This window comes from Ovis canadensis, chromosome 18 (assembly GCF_042477335.2).
Source record: "Ovis canadensis isolate MfBH-ARS-UI-01 breed Bighorn chromosome 18, ARS-UI_OviCan_v2, whole genome shotgun sequence".
Lineage (NCBI taxonomy): Eukaryota > Metazoa > Chordata > Mammalia > Artiodactyla > Bovidae > Ovis > Ovis canadensis.
In genome coordinates this window covers 20,645,387-20,666,722 of record NC_091262.1, presented here as the reverse complement: position 1 = coordinate 20,666,722, position 21,336 = coordinate 20,645,387, and the positions used below count along the sequence as shown (strand labels likewise).

Genomic DNA, 21,336 nt, shown 5'->3' with positions numbered 1-21,336 from the left:
AGACGGCAGGTGCTTTCAACCATCACTTTTAACCATAAGCTTCATCTGTGGTTTTGGCTTGTTTTTCTTTTTTTTTTCTCACATATTCTGGAGAATCAGTTTCAAGAGTTACCACATTTAATCAAGCCACGGTCTAAACAAACACCTTGTAAGTGTCCCCAACACCATGACTTTCTGGAGCTAACAGGTGGCAGCAGCTTTTAGCTCCCGCCCAATCCCAGTCCCAGGCAAACTGGGACAGCTGGTCGCCAGACTCGCATCTGAACATAGCAACCAATAAAGTGACCCAGAACCAGGTGGCTGGAAAGACCGTGGTGGCCGCTCTGACTCTCTGCCTTCCTGTTGCTGCAGGCCCCGCGCCCGGAGCCGGCTGTGTCTGCTTTCAAGAGGCATTGTTTACACCCTCCTCCCACCCCTAGAGCCTTCAGCCTTTCAGGGCCCCCTAAATGCTGCAGGGTGGTCGGTCCCCATCCATTCAAGCCAGAGGCCAACGCCAGCGGGGGCCGGCCTGCAACCTGTGCAGGCGCACAAGCGCGCTCCCCTCTCCGGTTCCATGGATTCCCGGTCCAGCTGCGTGGTGGTGACTGGTAAGGCGACTTTCCTGCTTTCCACTTGCTGCTGCCTTTAGCCTGACCGTGGAATGCGCACTTGCCTGATCCTAATCATAAACAGTTCCCTCGTGAGGGGCCCGGGGTACGAGTGGCAACTGGTGGTGCCAATAATTCCGGATAACTTCCTGCTGTGCCCTGTTAAAAACAACCACCAGGGGACGGAGAGGCTTTTCTGCCTCTGTAGTGTCATTCACTTCAAATAACCCTTGAGTGGCATACACAGTGGTGCCCACATGTGGCTTAGACCTTTGTCCTTCAGCCCACGGGGGTGGGGAAGCGGAGGCTGGGGCCCCTGTGCCATCTACTAGGGTGCAGCTGCTAATAGGCAAAAGGAAGGGGAGCAGGGAACCCAGAAAGAAGGGGGCCGTGACCACCCCGAGAGGGGCACATAGCTCCCCCGCAAACTGGAGACTTTAGCCACTCGGGGAACTCTCAGCACCCACTGAGAGCCACCAGTTAGACTTTGAACCCCAGAAGGAATGGTAGCCACCCACTCCTACCTTTCACCAGCGCATTCGAAATCCACCCCAGACACCCCCAGGCATTGTCACAGCTGCTGCCTGGAGGGCTTGTTTTCTTCACACAGCTCTTTATTTTTAGTCAGGCACATTTGGCACATTTGAAGTTTTCTGAATTATGTGGATGAAGGAGACAAGAGACGAGGGTTCCTGTGTGTGGAGGAAATTGAGCGTTACCTATCTTAATATTTTCAGGCTATAATCAAACTCGTTAACCTTAGGAGAAAAAGAAAGTTCTTTCGAAAACCTTTTATCTCCTTTGTTCTTATTTGTGTTATTTTGGGTATTAGAGATTGGTTCAAATTACCCTTGAATTCCTAAGGACATTATAACCTGGTAAATGTGATACTTGTCACAAATGAAATCTGAATGCTGGAACACCAGGGCAGGCCTTAGACTCACATCAACAACCCCTGCCTCCGTCCTGTCCGCCTGAGCTTTGCTGGCCAACTCTAGATTGTTTACCGGTACCTGATCACCGGTGGTGATTTGGGAATGCCCGCTGGCTTCCAGAACGTGGCCTTCCTTTATCACACATGCTCTGAGCTGCCAGGGGCGGTCTTTTCATTTAATTGGATTTGCTTCACATGTAAATCTCGCCAAGACATTGGCACGTAGACAAATGGTGAGAGAGCTCTGACAAACTGCCTCAAGCCCAAGGCCTTCGGACCGGCACCACACAGTGCCAGTGGGAGACAGAAAGCCTGCCTCCCTCCAAAGGGCTGCTCTTGATTCCACGAGATTTCTCTTGCCACTTTTCACAAGTTCGACCCAAGGGCTTGCCAAGTGTAAAGTGTAAGGCTTGACCATGCAAAGCAAAAGCTTCAGACCTTCATTTGCTGAGTTGTTTTGCTTAATTGAAAACAGATAAGAGATGATCTGAATACACTGATCTGATGTGATTCTAAAGCAGCATGTGATGTGGCAGGGACTAAAAATGTCCCTGCATTTTTAGTATTCCTACAGTCATCCCAGAAGGTACTTGGTTTCCCAGTGGTTTTTCCTTAATCTCAATGTTTTCCTGTTTGTTTGTTTTTTTGCTTGGCAACTTCAGTCTAATTTATACTATAGGATTCAGTCAAAGTCAGAAAACACAGCTAGATTTCCTGGGACATCCTGTCCCAAACTTTCCTCTTTCCTGAGAAAGTTTTACCCTTTGTGAGTGAAGTTGTGATTGCTCTATACCCAGAGGTCCCCCAGCTTCAGAGGCACAGTCTTCTCCAGAACTGGCTTCTGCAGGGGTGGGGATAGGGGCGGGGTTCCAGAGGTTGGTAGTTAATCATAGCTCCTCCCCATCTCGGAATCATGATTTGAGAAATGCATCCCAGGAATCAGATTGCTAGAACTCAAAGCCTCACCTGGTAAAGCTGAGCTAGAGAATGTTACTTCCACCTGCAGCCCACCGCCCCCCACCCTGCAGTGAGTCCCTCCCCAGTCATTGACCCATCTGGCAGCTGCTGACTTTCCCTACAGGGCCGGGCAGGAACCCCTGAGCTCTGAACATGGGCCGCACTGCAGGAGAGATGAGGGGAGAGGCCCCGGGGCCTAGCCCCCCTCCTGGCACCATCGTAGGGGGCGTGTGATGGTTAATTTCCTGGGTCAACCTGACTGGGCCACGGAGTACCCAGACCCCTGGTTAAACATTCTTTCTGGATGTGTCTATGAGGGTATTTCTGGAGGAGCTTAGCGTTTAAATCAGTGGGCTCAGGAAAGCAGTGCCTTCCCCAGGGTGGGTGGGCATCATCTGATCTCTTAAGGGCCTGCATAGAATAAAAAGCCCAGGAAGGCTGAATCCCCTCCGCCTGAAGGCAGGGACTGATGCATCAGTCTTCTTCTGCCCTCGAGCGGGTGCTCCTGGTTCTCGGGCCTTCTACACCAGACTGAAATTTGGTCCACCGGCTTTCCTGGGTCTGCAGCTTGCAGATGGCAGACAGCTCTGGGGAATTCTCAGTCTTCATAATCACGTGAGCCAATACCTTGTGATAAATCCCCCCATACATATATATATATACACACACACACATACATGAATACCTGTACTTGCCTCTCAATTTCTGGAGAGCGAAATAGGGCCTGAAGTACAGGTGAAATCTCAACATGGAAAAGAAAGGGCAGGACCCCTGACCGACAGGCTCAGTGCCCAAGTAGGGGGTTGGGGCTGAGAAATGGTGGCATCAAATGATCAGAGGGAATAGGGCAGACCAAGGATCTAGTTGGAGCCCATCCCATGCTACTGGGGGAGACGGTGAAAAAGGATTTAGCATTTGCTGAGCACCTACTAGATTCTGGAACTAATACATGCCATATTCAGCATCGTTTAATCGGTCCCAGGAGGTACGTACCTGAACCACCATGAAGGTGAGCACTTGGCATGGCTTCCTGTACTCCAGGCAGTATTGCAGATGCTCCTCTTTATTGATTTATTCAATCTGCAAACCACTCTGTTAGATTAGTATGATCAATGCCCATTTTACAGGTGAGAAAGCCAAGGCACTGAAGCTGAGTAACTTGCTCGAGATCACCACACTGCCAAGCGGTGGGGCTGAGGTGAGATGCAATGGCAGAAGCCTGGACCCAAACACTGAGGTCTCCAGCAGCTCCTGGCTGTCGTTGGGCCGTGGCCTGAGCTTTGATGGGGCCACTGGACGGTGTGGATGCCTTAAAAATGAGCAGCCATCATAGTGAGAGGGTGAGGGAGTCTCTCTTTCCCCAGGCCAGCAGAAAACCTTTCCTAAGCCAGTCCCAGAGGGGGCTTGCTGTCCTCTCCAAAGCAAAATTCTACCTAATTTCCTTTTATTAGAGATCATAATAAGTTGCAGTTAAATGACGTGATCATACCCGGTGTAGATAAGTGTTCCCAGTTCAAGGAACAAGCCCTTCTGCCCGCAAGCCTCATCCAGCTCTCGCTCCTTCCCCGTGTAAAGGCCTCCCCAGCCTCTTCCGTGGGGCTTCCTCGCCCAGGCTCACTCCCTGCAACTCCTCTGCCTCTACCCCGGTTAAGTCCTTGCTCACCCCCACTTCCTCCTGGAGACTTCCCCAACCACCCCTACTCCAGCTGCTCTCTCCCCCTGTGAAGTATTCTGATCCTAGTTGTTCAAAGCCTTGCTAGTCCAAGTGTGGCGACGGCCAGTAGCCTTAATAGCACTGGGGAGCTTGTTAGGAACTCAGAATCTCCAGCATCACCCCAGACCTGCCCAATCGGATTCTGTATTTTAATAAGATATGCATGCACATTAGCATTTGAGAAACTCTGGACCAAATCATACTTCTTTTTAAATTTTGAAATAATTATAGATTCATAGGAATTTGCAAAGAAATGTATAGAATGGTCCCCTAGAGCCAGACCCCCAATGTTAACATCTTCAGTATCAAAGCTAAGATACTGACCTTGGTATAACTCTGTGTACATGTGTGTCCCATGCTTAGCTTCGTGTAACCACGGCATCAAGCTAAATAACAGAACCAAAATCACAAGGTTTCCTTGAATTATACCTTTAGATCCACACTCACCGTTTCCCGTCTCTAACTCCTGGTAACCACTATTCTGTTCTTCATCTGCTGCTGCTGCTAAGTCACTTCAGTCGTGTCCGACTCTGTGCGACCCCATAGACGGCAGCACACCAGGCTCCCCCATCCCTGGGATTCTCCAGGCAAGAACACTGGAGTGGGCTGCCATTTCCTTCTCCAGTGTATGAAAGTGAAAAGTGAAAGTGAAGTCGCTCAGTCGTGTCCGACTCTTGGCGACCCCATGGACTGCAGCCTACCAGGCTCCTCCGTCCATGGGATTTTCTGGGCAAGAGTACCAGAGTGGGGTGCCATTGCCTTCTCCATCTCTATAATTAATTTTATAGATGTAAATTATGATTTACAAATATTATATAGGTAGAATCATACAGTACGTATCATTTTGAGATTGACTTTTTTTTTCATTTAGCATAATTCCCTTGAGGTTCATCCAAGTTGTGTATACCAATAATTCCTTCATTTTTAAAGCAGTTTTGGTAGCTTTATTGAGATGTAATTCACATGCTATACAATTTGCTCATTTAAAGCATACAGTTCTGTGGCTTTTAGTGTAGTCACAGTTATGCCCTTATCACCACAATCAATTTTAGAACATTTTCATTATCCTGAAAAGATACTCAACCCCCTGATCCTCATCCCTGCTCCCCCACTACACACACACACACACTCTCTCTCTCTCTCTCTTTCTCTTTCTTTCTCTCTCTCAAGCTCAGTCTTTACAGGTGGCCGATGCGGACATCTCATGTAAATGGAATGGTATGCTTTCGTAACTGGCCTCGCTCACTGAGCCTAATGTTTTCAAGGCTCATCCGTGCTGTCGTGTGGCCATAGCACTTCATTTATTTTTATTGACAGATGATATGCCATCGTATGGCTAATACCAGTTTTGTTTATCCATCATCAGCCGATGGACACCTGGGTTGCTTCCACTTTTGTATTTTCACTGCTCAGCAGTATTCTATGATCTGGATGAACCAGCTTATTTAACCATTCACTCATTGAAAGACATTGGGGTGATTTCTAGCTATGGGCTATTACAAATAAAGCTGCAGTGACCATCTGTGTACCAGTTTCTGTGTAAAAGTAAGTTTTTATTTCTCTGGGGTCAATATGGAGCAGAGAAAGTCCTTGGAAGTCCACTTTCAGTTTTAAAAGAACCTGTCCAACTATTTCCCAGTGGCCATACCATTTTACCTTCCCACCAACAATGTTTGTGTGACCTGGTTCCTCTTCGTCCTCGCCGGCTTTTGGTATTGCAGTGTTTCTATCTTAGCCTCTCTGAGAGAGAGGCAGTGACACCTCATTGTGACTTTCGTTTGCATTTCTCTGATGGCTGATGACGTTAAACAGTTTTTATGTGCTTATCTGCCACCTGTATATCCTCTTCAGGGAAATGTGTCTTCATGTCTTTCCCCTTTTTCTAACTGGACTGTCTTTGAAAGTTGAGTTTAAAGAGTTCTTTATACATTCTGCATACAATGCCTTTGTCAGATGTGTGATTCGCAGCTGTCTGCAGGGAGTCTTTTCATCCTCTCAGCAGGATCTTTTGCAGAGCAAAAGATTTTCATTTGGATGAGGTCCACTTGCTCATTTTTTACTTTTGTGGATCATGCACTTGGTATCAAGTCTAAGAACTCTTTGCCTAACACTCGGTCCCAAGATTTTCACCACTAAGCCCCCAAAAGTTTTATTATTTTGCTTATTACGTTTGAGTCCATGATGCATGTGGAATTAATTTTTGTATACAGTGCAGGCTGAGGGATCCATTTTTTTTGATGGGTGTCCGATGTTTCCAGCCCTGTCTGTTGAAAGGCTATTCCATCTCCACTGAGTTGTTCTTGTATCTTTGATCACAAACAACTGGGCATCCTCACATGGGTGTGTTTCTGGGCTCTACACAGCATGCATTTTAACTGGACATACGTGCACACACCTCTGGAGCCCTCCTTAGTGGTGGATCAGCTCCACATTCCTTCTGGGCTCCCCCACAACGCCTCACATAAGAGGACTTGGGGAAACACTCCCAGATTGGTAAGGTTGCAAGCCTCCACAGGAAAGGGGTGCATGGAGCCCCCACTGGTCCTTGATGGCCCCAGGAGCCACAAGAGGTCCCCAAGGAGGTGGGGGGAGCAACGCAGAAGCAGACACCTCGGCCCAAGCCTGGCCTGAGCAAACCAGCCTGTCCTTGGTTCCAGGTTTCGGGCCCTTCCGGCAGCACTTGGTGAATTCCAGCTGGGAAGCAGTGAAGGTAAACTCCCTACGAGCCCAGACCCAGGAATCAGAGCCCAGCTGGTTCCTTCTGTGGTTCCGAGAAAACCCAGCTTAGAGTCCCCTTGGTGACCAGATCCGCAAGGGAGGGGAGAGCACACACGCTGGGTGCCCTGGGACACGGGCTGGGTGCCCTGGGACACGGGCTAGGCTTCAGTCCTTGGGTGTGACTCACCTGCCCCCAGGGGGCCCATTGAGCTCAGCAGTGAAAAAAACAGGCTAAAAGGACGCCCTGGGAGTGGTGGGGAGTGGCCCAGGCAGGCTCTGCTGCCCTGAGAACTGAAGATACCTTTTGGCTGCAGGGTCTCAGGAAAGTCACAGCCCCCAGCCTCAGCGTCCTCATTCATGAAATGGGGGAATACTAGTGCTGACCTCAGGGTGGTTCTCAGGAATAAAAGAGGGAAGTGTGCTCAGCAAAGAAGCATGTAAGTCTATAAAGGTAACTTTATCAAGCATAGCGCTTGGCGCACGGTAAGAGCTTAATACGTGGTTATTAGTATAAACAACATGGCTTAATTTTTAAGAAAGTAATCAGAAGAAAGTGCATCCTCGGACAGGACATGAATGGCGGTCTCGTCTGTAGAGCAGACCTGTCCTCCCTGAACCAATTGCTTCACTTGTACCCATCCCCATACGGTGTCACTTAGAGGCTCAGAGCATAGCCGGCTATTTATTCACACTTGACCATCAATTTCATGCCTCTGTTGGATCAAGCCAAAGGTGGAGACTTGAGTCTATCCTCAGAGTTTTCCAGTCAAGCTAAAAATGTAGCAAAACCACTTGAATCATGCATTGTCAGCCACTGTAGCATTGATTTTCTAGCCTGTCTGCACAGATGCAGTCAAGGAAACTCTCCACTCTTGAGTTAGAACTTGGGCTTTTTTCAACCAGAGAAAAAACTCAGAGAACCCCAGGCTCACTGCCAAGCCTCACTGCTGCACATAACATGCCAGAAAGGCTAGGTCAGGGCTTTATGAGTTTCCGGGTGTTTGCAGCCAATTCCTCGAAAAACAAGACTTTTTCTGCTAAATCCCAAATGGGTCCTGAGCCCTTCTGTTTGCAGTCATGAGAATGGCAAAGAGCCAGGCTGCCAGGATTCACCTCCCTGTGCCAACAGTTGCAAAGCAAGTCACTCAACTTTTCTGTGCCTCAATTTTCTTATCTGTAAAATGGGGAGGTTGTAATGACTATAGGAATTAATACATGTAAAGCCCTCAGAGCATGGCAGAGTAACTACTAATGCTCACAAATATCATTATTACTAGGAAGCTACTCTACAAGTCAGTTTTCTCAGTTGTGGGCTAATGGAATCTGACTTTGGAGATCCACACAGGAAATGGAATGAGGGTAGAGATTTTTTGGTACATTTAAGATTCACCAATAAAGCTGGAGAAGCAGGGCAGAAGGGCAGAAACAAGCAGGCTAGGGGTTTCCAGGAAGGGGAGGCAGAATGGCAAACTAGGTGTTCTGAAGGGCCCTTCACTTGCAGATGAACTAGGTAAGGGAACTTGTGTGCCTTGCTGGGCACACAGTAGTAAAGGAAAGCTATAGTACATATACATCGTACCGTCACACGGGTATATCACACGTACCCCAGGCTGCAGCCTGCAGGAGTGAGTGGTCAGCACCAACAACACAAAAAAGGCAGGGAGGGCATATGCCAGTATCAGTATTGTCATTAGCAAAGGGGCTAGAATGAAACCAAAACTTTCTGTAAGCTGGACCCTTGCAGGGGCATCCTGTGGTCTCTAGCACCCAGACTCCCAACAAAGTATATGCAATTTCTCTTGATTTTTTAAAACCTCGTATTTTCTACAAACAAGTAAGTTAGGGGGTTCCCTAGAGGCTCAGTCGATGAAGAATATTCCCTCAATGAAGGAGACTCGGGTTTGATCCCTGGGTCAGGAAGATCCCCTGGAGAAGGAAATAGCAACCCACTCCAGTATTCTTGCCTGGGAAATCCCATGGACAGAGGAGTCTGGCAGGCTGCAGTCCACAGTCCATGGGGTCGCAAGAGTCAGACACGATTTAGCAATTAAACCACCACCACCACCGCTACCCAAAATAAGCTCAGCATTTATTTCCAATCAAAGATCACCAAATATGCAAAGAAACAAACTACCCTGAGTAAGAATGAGCAAAAGCAGATTTAGAACCTGAAGAATCAGGTTCTAGATCATTCTAGATATTATCAGAAAGTAGCATGATTGTATATGGAATGTTTGAAACAATAATGATAGAATCACAAAAAGCTAGCAAAAAGACTATCAGAACATTAGGCAAATTGAAAAAGGGAGTAATAGAGCTTAAAAAAAATTCTAAATACAACTGCTGACGTGAAGAGTTTAACAGATGACTTAAAAGGCAGTTTCGAATTATGCTAAGTAAAAGATTCCAGTCACAAAAAATATAGAATATTTATGAAATTATTATAATGAAAACAATAATGAATAGCTAACTGTGGGCTTCCCTGGTGGCTCAGATGTTAAAGAATCTACCTGTAGTGCAGGAGACCTGGCTTCCCTCCTCGGGTCAGGAAGATCCCCTGAAGAAGGTAATGGCTACCTACTCCAGTATTCTTACCTGAAAAATCCCCTGGACAGAGGAATCTGGTGGGCCATGGGGTCGCAAAGAGTTGGACATGACTGACTAACACTGTCACTTTTACTTTTTCAAGCTTAGAAATAAAGGACTGAACTAAAATATAGGACAATGAAGGCATAGAAGTCAAGAGGAGTGATTGAGTCTTCTAAGGCCCATGCCTAGACAGGCATCCTGATGTCAAATCAAATTCAGACTTTGTTAAGTTTTTTTTATATATATATAAATATATATATTATATATATATATATGTACAGTTGATTTACAATGCTGTCTTAGTTCCAGGTATACAGCAATATATTCAGTTATATATATGTGTGTGTGTGTATGTGTGTATACTCTTTTCAGATTCTTTTCTATTATAATTATATTGAATATAGTTTCCTATGCTGTATAGTAGGCTCTTGTTTATTTGTTCATCCCAAACTCCTAATTTATCCTCCCTCCTTTCCCCTTTAGTAACTATAATTTTTTTTTCTGTGTCTGTGAATTGTTTCTATTTTATAAATGAGTTCATTTGTATCATTTCTTAGATTCCACATAGAAGTGATAGCATATATTTGTCTTTCTCTGTCTGACTTCACGTCGTATGATAATCTCTAGTTCCATCCATGTTGCTGCAAATCAGTTCAGTTCAGTCACTCAGTCGTGTCCGACTCTTTGTGATCCCATGACTGCAGCACCCCAGGCTTCCCTGTCCATCACCAGCTCCTGGAGCTTACTCAAACTCATGTCCATCAAGTCGGTGATGCCTTCCAACCGTCTCATCCTCTGTCATCCCCTTCTCCTCCTGCCTTCAGTCTTTCCCAGCATCAGAGTCTTTTCCAATGAGTCAGTTCTTCGTATCAGGTGGCCAGAGTATTGGAGTTTCTGCTTCAGCATCCATCCTTCCAATGAACACCCAGGACTGATGTCCTTTAGGACAGACTGGTTGGACCTCCTTGCAGTCCAAGGGGCTCTCAAGAGTCTTCTCCAACACCACAGTTCAAAAGCATCACTTCTTCGGCACTCAGCTTTCTTTATAGTCCAATTCTCACATCCATACACGGCCGCTGGAAAAACCATAGCCTTGACTAGACGGACCTTTGTTGGCAAAGTAATGTCTCTGCAAGTGGCATTATTTAATTCTCTTTATGGCTGAGTAATAGCCCATCGTGTATGCTTACCACATCTTCTTACTATTCATCTGTTGATGGACACTCAGACTGTTTCCATGTCTTGGTTATTATAAATAGTCCAGCTATGAATGTTGGAGTGCATGTATCTTTTTGAATTAAAGTTTCTGTACCTTCCAGATATAAGCCCAGTAGTGGGGTTGCTGGATCATGTGTTAAGTCTGTTTTTAGTTTTTAAAGGAACCTCCATACTATTCACCATAGTGGCTGCCCCAGTTTACATTCCCACCGATAGTGTAAGAGGCTTTCCATTTCTTCATACCCTCTCTAGCATTTATTATTTGTAGACTTTTTTATGGTGAGCATTCTGACTAGTGTGAGGTGGTACCTCATTGTAGTTTTGACTTGCATTTCTCTAATAATTAACAATGTGGAGCATCTGTTCATCAGATGCCATCAGGCCAATGCGTTCTTTGGAGAAATGTCTGTTTAGGTCTTCTGCCCATTTCTTGCGGAGAAGGCAATGTCACCCCACTCCAGCACTCTTGCCTGGAAAATCCCATGGACGGCAGAGCCTGGTAGGCTGCAGTCCATGGGGTTGCTAAGAGTCGGACACGACTAAGCGACTTCCCTTTCACTTTTCACTTTCATGCACTGGAGAAGGAAATGGCAACCCACTCCAGTGTTCTTGCCTGGAGAATCCCAGGGATGGGGGAGCCTGGTGGGCTTCCGTCTGTGGGATCACGCAGAGTCAGATACAACTGAAGCGACTTAGCAGCAGCAACAGCAGCAGCCTATTTCTTGATTGGGTTGTTTTTTCTTTTATATTGAGCTGTTTGCATGATTTGGAAATTAATCGCTTGTTGGTTGCATCATTTACAAATATTTTCTCCCATTCCATAGGTGGTCTTTTCATTTTGTTCATGATTTCCTTTGCTGTGCAAAAGCTTTTAAGTTTAGTTAGTCATTTTTTAATTTGTTTTATTAACATTATGAGATGAATTCAAAAAGAAAATTGGTGCAATTTATGTCAAAGTTTTCTGCTTATGTTTTCCTCTAGGAGTTGTATAGTATCTGAGCTTACATTTAGGTCTTTAACCCATTTTCGTTTTATTTTTGTACATGGTGTTAGAGACTTCTAATTGCCCCGTTTCATGTGCAGCTGCCAGACCTTCCCAGTGTCACTTATTGAAGAGATGGTCTTTTCTCCATTGTATATTCTTGCCTCCTTTGTCATAGATCGATCGACCACAAGTACAGAGATTATTTCTGGGACTTCTATCTTGTTCCCTTGATCAATGTGTCTGTTTTTGTGCCAGTACCATACTGTTTTGATTACTGTATTTATAGTATAGTCTGAAGTCAGAATATGTGATTACTCCAGCTCCATTCTTCTTTCTCAAGATTGTTTTGACTATTGAGGGTCTTTTGTGTTTTCATACGAATTAAAAAAAAATTTTTTTTGTACTGGTTCAGTGAAAAATGCCCTTGGTAATTTGATAGGGATTGCATTGAATCTAGATTGCTTTAGGAAGAATGGTCATTTTAACAATATTGTTTCTTCCAACTCAAGAACATGGCATATCTTTCCATCAGGTTGGAGCATCTTCAGTTTCTTTAATCACCATCTTATAGTTTTCTGAGTATAGGTCTTTTGCTGCCTTAGGTAGTTTTATTCTTTTTGATGTGGTGGTAGATGGAATTGTTTTTAGCTTTTCACCGTTGAGTATGATGTTAGCTGTGGGTTTGTCATACATGACCTTTATTATGTTGAGGTATGCTCCCTCTCTACCCACGCTCTAGAGAATTTTTATCATAAATGGATGTTGAATTTTATCAAAAGTGTATTCTGCATCTACTGAGATCATCATATGGTTTTATTCTTCAGTTTGTTAATGTGGAATATCACATTGATTGACTTGCAGACATTGAAAAATCCTACCATATTTGGAATAAATTCATATATATATATTTATAATTTGATAGGGATTGCATTGAATTGCATTGCATTGTATCTGTGTATATATATATATGGCAAAATTTCAAGAATAACTATGAAGAGTAGAAAAATTGTGACTTTCAAGAGAACACAGAAACAAAACAGAATATGAAAAACAACCGAATAAAACTTTAATCTAAGGGGCCAGAAATTCCCATAGAAAATCTGCTGAATACTAATTATTATAGCATGTCCCAATGACATTGGCTGCTGCATACTCCCACTGGCATTACTGTTGCCCTGGGAAGCTGGAAGTTTCTTCTATCAGAGAGATTTGCTGATTTGAAGTCAAAGATGAGTGCATCTGGCCTCAATAAGACTGATCTTTCCAGCATTTGTGAGGGGAGCTGGGCCCTGCCTTCCACCAAGACCCTAATTTTATGGGTCACCCCAAACAGAGAAAGGCCAAAGAAAGAATAATATTGATGTATACATAAAATACTATGTCAGCTCTTCTCTGTTCAACATGTATATATATATATATATATATATATATATATATATATATGCAGTTCCTGATTTGGAAGACAGTTGCACTCATCTCACTCGCTAGCAAAATAATGCTCAAAATTCTCCAAGCCAAGCTTCAACAGTATGTGAACCGTGTACTTCCAGATGTTCAAGCTGGATTTAGAAAAGGCAGAGGAACCTAAGATCAAATTGCCGACATCCATCAGCTCATAGAAAAAGCAAGAGGGTTCCAGAAAAACCTCTACTTCTGCTTTATTGATGCCAAATGCTTTGACTGTGTGGATCACAAGAAACTGTGGAAAATTCTTAAAGAGATGGGAATACCAGACCACCTTACCTGCATCCTGAGAAATCTGTATGCAGGTCAAGAAGCTAGTTAGAACCAGACATGGAACAATAAACTGGTTCCAAATTGGGAAAAGAGTATGTCAAGGTATATTATCACCCTGCTTATTTAACTTATATGCAGAATACATCATGAAAAATGCTGGGCTGGATGAAGCACAAACTGGAATCAAGATGATTGCCAGGAAAAATGTCCAATAACTTCAGATACACAGATGACACCACCCTTATGGCAGAAAGCAAAGAAGAACTAAAGAGCCTCTTGATGAAAGTGAAAGAGGAGAGTGAAAATTTGGCTTAAAACTCAGCTTTCAGAACACTAAGATCATGGCATCTGGTCCCATCACTTCATGGCAAATAGATGGGGAAACAATGGAAACGGTGACAGACTTACTTTTGGGGGGCTCCAGAATCACTGCAGATGGTGACTGCAGCCATGAAATTAAAAGACATTTGCTACCTGGAAGAAAAGCTATGACCAACCTAGATAGCATATTAAAAAGTAGAGACATTACTTTGCTGACAAAGGTCTATCTTGTCAGAGCTATGGTTTTTCCAGTGGTCATGTATGGATGTGAGAGTTGGACTGTGAAGAAGGCTGAGTGCTGAAGAATTGATGCTTTTGAACTGTGGTGTTGGAGAAGACTCTTGAGAGTCCCTTGGACTGCAAGGAGCTCCAACCCCTCCATCCTAAAGGAGATCAGTCCTGAATATTCATTGGAATGACTGATGTTGAAGCTGAAACTCCAATACTCTGGCCACCTGATGCAAAGAACTGCCTCATTGGAAAAGACCCTGATGCTGGGAAAGATTGAAGGCAGGAGGAGAAGGGACGACAGAGGATGAGATGGTTGGATGCCATCACCGACTCAACAGACATGAGTTTGAATAAACTCTGGGATTTGGTGATGGACATAACTGAGCAACTGAACTGACTGACTGACTACTAATACGTGAGTCTCTTCCTGTTCCTATCCACCCCAGCTAGGTGTGTATGTGTGCATGCTAAGTCGCTTCAGTCGTGTCCAACTCTGCACGACACTGTGGACTGTAACCCGCCAGGCTCCTCTGTCCATGGGATTCTCCAGGCAAGAATACCAGAGTGGGTTGCCCTGCCCTCCTCCAGGGGGTCTTCCTGACACACATGAGATATAACCCACGTCTCTTATGTCTCCTGCATTGGCAGTTGGGTTCTTTACCACTAGCTCCACCTGGGAAGCCCCAGGCAGGTGAACTGCAATACAGTTCTGACACTAACCCCCTGGAGTACACACAGACTTCCACAGATTAAGGGCAAAGTCCTCCACAAGACTACCCTCCCTTCAGACACCAGCTGCATTTCAAGGGTCCCCAAGTCATCTGTTCTTCTGACTATAAATTTGGGAATTCTCATGACCTCTACAGCTTTGTTAATTTGCTAGAATAAGATGCACAAGTCTGGAAAGCACTATACATACATTTTTTTAAATAAGGGGGACATATAGGGTGAGGTCTGGATGGCTCCCAAATGCTGAAGTTACTCCTTTTACTCACTTGCTCCTCTTACTATGGAGTCAGAGCGAGCCGCCTTCTGGCACATCAATACATTTATCAACCAGGAAACTCCACTGAACTTCCGTATGCAGAGTCTTTATTGGAATTTCATTGTGTAGGCAAGGTTGATTAAGTCACTGGCTGTGTGATTGAACTACACCTCCCCTCCCTGAAGGTCAAGCAACTCGAAGTCCCCACCAGCTCATCAAGTGGTTGGTTCTTCTGGTGACCAGATTCCATCCTGCAGCCATCAAGAGGCTACCGTGAGTCACCGTATCAGCATAACAGACACTCCTGATGCTCTGGAAATTATGAGAGTTTTGACGCTGTGTGCCTGGAACTGGGAACAAAGGTCAGATATACTTTTCTTTTATGTCACAGTTCCCTAGAGGGGCTCCTGTGTAAGGAGAGGAGGTGGCTCATGAATAAGATAGTTATAACTCAAAGCAGATTCTGCAAAGGGCTCCACTATGAGACTCTGAAGAGGGAAAGATTAATTTCATTCTGGAGAACATACAAAAGAAAGGCCCTAAAGCAAACAGAGAAAAAGCTGCACCCCTGGGGAGGGGGGCTCACTGTGAAGGCCATCTGATGGAAGCCGCAGGGAAAGACGGTGACTTCTGACAAAAGAGAGTAAATTTTCCAACCCTCCATGCACTGGATGCCCCAAGACACTTCATGCAGAGTGGCTTGCTGAATTCTCTGCAGTCCAAAGAAGCTGATACTCTTATTCCCTTTTGCAGGTGAGCAAATGGGTGCTCAGAGAGGTTGATCAAACCTACGTGCCATGAAGTGGCCAAGCCTAGAATCCAATCTCAGGTGGTTCTACTAAGTAAAGTCCAGGTTCAGGCCACTTGCCTCACTCTTCACCTGGGGGAAAACAACACTCAGTTCAGAAGAAGACCTCTTCTAGCCAAGAAAGGCTTTTAGGAAATTCCCTAGCCGTCCAGTGATTAGGACTTGGCACTTTCACTGCCCGGGCCCAGGTTTAATCCCTGGTCAGGGAACTAAGATCCCACAAGCCATGGGATCTTTTTATTTTGGCATGGCAAAAAACAAAACAAAACAAAACAAAAAAACCAGCATGGCTTTTAAACTTTCCAGAACTCAAGAAATCAAGACCCACTACCCAGTGAGCCAGGGGTGAGAAAGTAAGGCTCACTGAAATGCCTCGGCCCGATGTCCACATCATCATGGCTGACTCTCTGCTGTGAGCTCATCTCAACCATCTCTGAAGCTCTCCCATCGGTGCCTGAGACACAGACAGATGATGAGTTGCTTGATCTTGCTCACAGTGAGACCACAGGGTTGAGGAGCAGAACAGAAACCTCCATACCGGCTGGTGAGGAAGCAAAGCCGAGCCCAGCTTTGGGGCCATCTGCTGCCCATTTGCCTTCCCCACGGATCCCTGCTATCCACCTGTGGTTTCTGCCTTCCCTTTCTTTCTGGGGTCTTTCTCTAGGGCAGAGGTCCTTGCGGTCTCTCTAAGGGCTACTTCCCCCTCCGCCCTTGGACCACTGTTCCTTCCTGCACCATCTAGGGTTATTCAGTGTCCTCCACTAGTGTGTGTGTGTAGACTCCACTCAGCATTAAACCCTCTGAATCTGGTGTGGGAGTATCCACCGAAAGTGCCAGCCTAGAGCCGACAGGGTGCCCATCGTGAGGGTGATCATCTAAGAGGGGCATCAAGACAAAGGCCTGAGCTAGTTCAGGTGTAGACACTGGACCCACTGTACAGACACATAACACGCTTTGGTGGGCTAAATGATGCGCAAGAGGACACACCGCTCCCTGAGTCAGTATAAGCAGCACACTGTCTGTGGGGACTCCGGTCCCTTGTCCCCACAAAGGGCCTGGCCTGAAGCGAGCTTTCCGGTTGCTCTGAGTTGACTGGATACATGAATGGTTGTCCGTCGTTTCTGTCCTCCTGCGTTCTCCCACAAAAAGTCAACCTTGTCAATACTGTGGCTCTGTCTCACGAGTCCTTACTCGATGCCCGGCGTCGTTAGTGGGGGTATATGGAATGACAGAGAGAGGAAAAGGGTGCTGTCCTACACTCATGTCATTTTGTCTCCAAGACAGGTAAGCGACTAAATAATAACTGGAGTGAATTTTTGTTGTGGTTTCACTTAAATGGGAGATTGTTTCTAAAAAGAAGGAAAATACAGAAAAAAATAATATAAAATGCTGAAAGTTCCTGACGAACAAAGACATCTGTTATAAACTCCCAGAAAGGTGACTTAATGCTATTTACCAATAGCATGTACCAAAGACTTTAACATTAGACTGGCCTGTACAGGGCACCCTGCCCTTCCCAGTGGTAAATCTCATCTACTGACTTACATGATGGCTGTGCCGTATCTCTGGTTTTCCGGACACTCTCATTTACCAGTGCCACCTCATATGCTTGCAAAAGAAATTATGTCCTGAACTCTTTTAGAAGTGCCTGAGCCTGGAAAGGCAGCAAATAAAACAAGGCTTTTGTAAAACACACCCTGGGTCAGGTTAGTTGGGCTAGGATATTATATAACTGCACTCAAAATAAACCCAGCCTGGGGGGCCAAGAGGTCAGAGCTCTTGCCACATTTGATCAACTTGATATGCAGAATAATTTCTTTACACTCCAAAGATGAGGTGGCTTTGTGCCTTTATTACATGTTGCTACAAAAAGCATAATAAAAATAAAGAATAAATGGCAATGAATTAGAAGAAAAAAAAGAAGCACCAAGCTGAAGAACACCTTAGAATGAAGGGTGAGTTGTTCAGACCACACTCAGAGACAGGCAGGAAATTGCTTACCTTTCCAAGTAACAGTAAATTCTTTCTTTTGATCCAGCTTTATTTTCTTTCCTAAGAGTGTCTCCGTTCTTCCTGCCAAATCCCATGACAAAACTTTTTCCAACCTATGGGAAACAGACCATATATGTCACAGACATTTTTCCAGTCTGGACCACAATGACGTTTGTTCTGTTTTCTTGGTTAATACGGGAAGGCCGGGGATGAAAGTCACCAGCATGAGGATTCAGAGAGATCCCAGCATCTCCCTGTCACGTGCAGGGAACTCACCTATGACAGAAACCAGCTCAGTGCCAGTCACTTCTGGAGCAACCACTTGGTTGGGTTGTATGGACTTTGACCTTGAAGGCTGGATAGCCCCAGCTCACTTGAACCCCTGTCCATGACTTCACTATCTGGTGACTCTGCAGTGTGAACCCGTCTTATGGGTGGGAAGAGAAGTAGCCGTACTACTGTCCCTGGTTCATGCTGGCCCCGGGACAGCCTGAAGAAGCACTGTCCTTGCATCCTCATTTTGAAATGGCACGAGGATATGAGGAACGTGAGAGCCCGTGATGAAGAGTGTGGGCCCTGGGCGGAAGGCTTGCTCCCGTGGCGGTGGCAGCCCACCCTAGCAGCCAGACTGCAGGGTCCCCCAAGGATGAAGAGAAGACATGCACGTTGGTGGAGGAAGCACCTCATTCCATGTTCAGGAGTGTCCACTGTGGCTTTCAAGAACCTTGCTTTTATTAAACATCCAGGGAAATGCATTTAGTCTGCTTATCTGGGGGAAAACCTGCCATCAGAGACAAGTGAGTCACGGGTTTATTTTTCGGGTTCAGTTCAGTCACTCAGTTGTGTCTGCCTCTTTGCAACCCCATGGACTGCAACACGCCAGGCCGCCCTGTCCATCACCAACTCCCAGAGTTTACTCAAAGTCATGTCCGTTGAGTTGGTGATCCCATCCAGCCATCTCATCCTCAGTCATCCCCTTCTCCTCCTGCCTTCCATCTTTCCCAGCATCAGGATCTTTTCAAATGAGTCAATTCTTCTCATCAGGTGGCCAAAGTATTAGAGTTTCAGCTTCAGCATCAGTCCTTCCAATGAATATTCAGGACTGATCTCCTTTAGGATGGACTGGTTGGGTCACCTTGTAGTCCAAGGGACTCTCAAGAATCTTCTCCAACACCACAGTTCAAAAGCAACAATTCTTCGGTGCTCAGCTTTCTTTATAGTCCAACTCTCACATCCATACATGACTACTGGAAAAACCATTGCTTTGACTAGATGAACCTTTGTTGGCAAAGTAATGTCTCTGCTTTTTAGTATGCTGTCTAGGTTGGTCATAACTTTCCTTCCAAGGAGCACACGTCTTTTAATTTCATGGCTATACTCACCATCTGCAGTGATTTTGGAGCCCCAAAATATAAACTCAGTCACTATTTCCATTGTTTCCCCGTCTATTTGCCATGAAGTGATGGGACCGGATGCCATGATCTTAGTTTTCTGAAAGTTGAGTTTTAAGCCAACTTTTTCACTCTCCTCTGTCACTTTCATCAAAAGGCTCTTTAGTTCTTCTTCACTTTCTGCCATAAAGGTGGTGTCATCTGCATATCTGAGGTTATCGATATTTCTCCCAGCAATCTTGATTCCAGCTTGTGCTTCATCCAGTCCAGCATTTCTCATGATGTACTCTGATATAAGTTAAATAAGCAGGGTGACAATATACAGCCTTGATGTACTCCTTTCCCAATTTGGAACCAGTCTGTTCCATGTCCAGTTCTCACTGTTGCTTCCTGACTTGCATTCAGATTTCTCAGGAGGCAGGTCAGGTGGTCTGGTATTCCCATCTCTAAGAATTTTCTACGGTTTCTTATGATCCACACAGTCAAAGAATTTGGCATAGTCAATAAAGCAGAAATAGACTTTTTTTTTGGAACTCTCTTACTTTTTCAGTGATCCAATGGATGTTGGCAATTTGATCTCTGGTTCCTCTGCCTTTTCTAAATCCAGCTTGAACATCTGGAAGTTCACGGTTCACGTACTATTGGAAGGCTGGCTAGGAGAATTTTGAGCATTACTTTGCCAGTGTGTGAGATGAGTTGTGCAGTAGTTTGAGCATTCTTTGCCATTGCCTCTCTTTGCAATTGGAATGAAAACTGACTTTTTTAAGTCTTGTGGCCACCGCTGAGTTTTCCAAATTTGCTGGCATATTGAGTGCAGCACTTTCACAGCATCATCTTTCAGGATTTGAAATAGCTCAACTGGAATTCCATCACCTCCACTAGCTTTGTTCATAGTGATGCTTCCTAAGGCCTGCTTGACTTCGCATTCCAAAATGTCTGGCTCTAGACGAGTGATCAGACCATCGTGATTATCTGGGTCATGAAGATCTTTTTTGTACAGTTCTTCTGTGTATTCTTGCCACCTCTTCTTAGTATTTTCTGCTTCTGTAGGTCCATACCATTTCTGTCCTTTATTGTGCCCATCTTTGCATGAAATGTTCCCTTGCTATCTCTAATTTTTTGAAGAGATCTCTAGTCTTTCCCATTCTATTGTCGTTCTGTATTTCTTTGCATTGCATTGATCTCTGTGGAAGGCTTTCTTATCTCTCCTTGCTATTCTTTGGGACTCTGCATTCAAATGGATATATCTTTCCTTTTCTCCTTTGCCTTTTGCTTCTCGTCTTTTCAGAGCTATTTGTAAGGCCGCCTCAGACAACCATTTTGCCTTTTTGCATTTCTTTTTCTTGGGGATGGTCTTGAGCCCTGCCTCTTGTACAATGTCATGAACCTCCGTCCATAATTCTTCAGGTGCTCTGTCTATAGATCTAATCCCTTGAATCTATTTGTGACTTCCAGTGTATAATCATAAGGGATTTGATTTAGGTCGTACCTGAATGGTCTAGTGGTTTTCCCTACTTTCTTCAATTTAAGTCTGAATTTGACAATAGGTAGTTCATGGTCTGAGCCACAGTCAGCTCCCGGTCTTGTTTTTGCTGACTGTATAGAGCTTCTCCATCTTTGGCTGCAAAGAATACAATCACTCTGATTTCAGTATTGACCATCTGCTGATTTCCATGTGTAGCATCTCCTATTGTGTTGTTGGAAGAGGGTGTTTGCTATGACCAGTGCGTTCTCTTGGCAAAACTCTATTAGCCTTTGCCCTGCTTCATTCTGTACTCCAAGGCCAAATTTGCCTGTTACTCCAGGTATTTCTTGAATTCCTACTTTTGCATTCCAGTCCCATATAATGAAAAGGACATCATTTTGGGGTGTTAGTTCTAGAAGGTCTTGTAGATCTTCATAGAACCGATCAATTTCAGCTTCTTCAGCATTGCTGGTTGGGGCATAGTCTTGGGTTACTTTAATATTGAATGGTTTGCCTTGGAAACGAACAGAGATCATTTTGTCATTTTTGAGATTGCATCAAAATACTGCAGTTTGGACTCTCTTGTTGACTGTGATGGCTACTCCATTTCTTCTAAGGAATTCTTGCCCACAATAGTAGATATAATGGTCATCTGAGTTAAATTCACCCGTTCCAGTCCAGTTTAGTTTGCTGATTCCTAAAAT

General features: G+C 45.0%; 1 protein-coding gene across 3 annotated transcripts in view; it reads left to right on the top strand.

Annotated features, from left to right (window-relative positions):
• PGPEP1L (pyroglutamyl-peptidase I like) overlaps positions 1–21,336 on the top strand; it is an 85,198-nt gene that overhangs the window by 8,112 nt on the left and 55,750 nt on the right. Inside the window, exons 2-3 of one of the 3 annotated variants that reach the window (XM_069559249.1) lie at positions 352–587; positions 6,850–6,902. In XM_069559249.1, coding sequence (XP_069415350.1) covers positions 352–587; positions 6,850–6,902 — 289 coding nt within the window. Of the gene's footprint in view, positions 1–266; positions 588–6,849; positions 6,903–15,161; positions 15,339–21,336 lie in introns of those variants that run through there. The other 2 variants (XM_069559252.1, XM_069559250.1) reach the window with 2 other exon arrangements.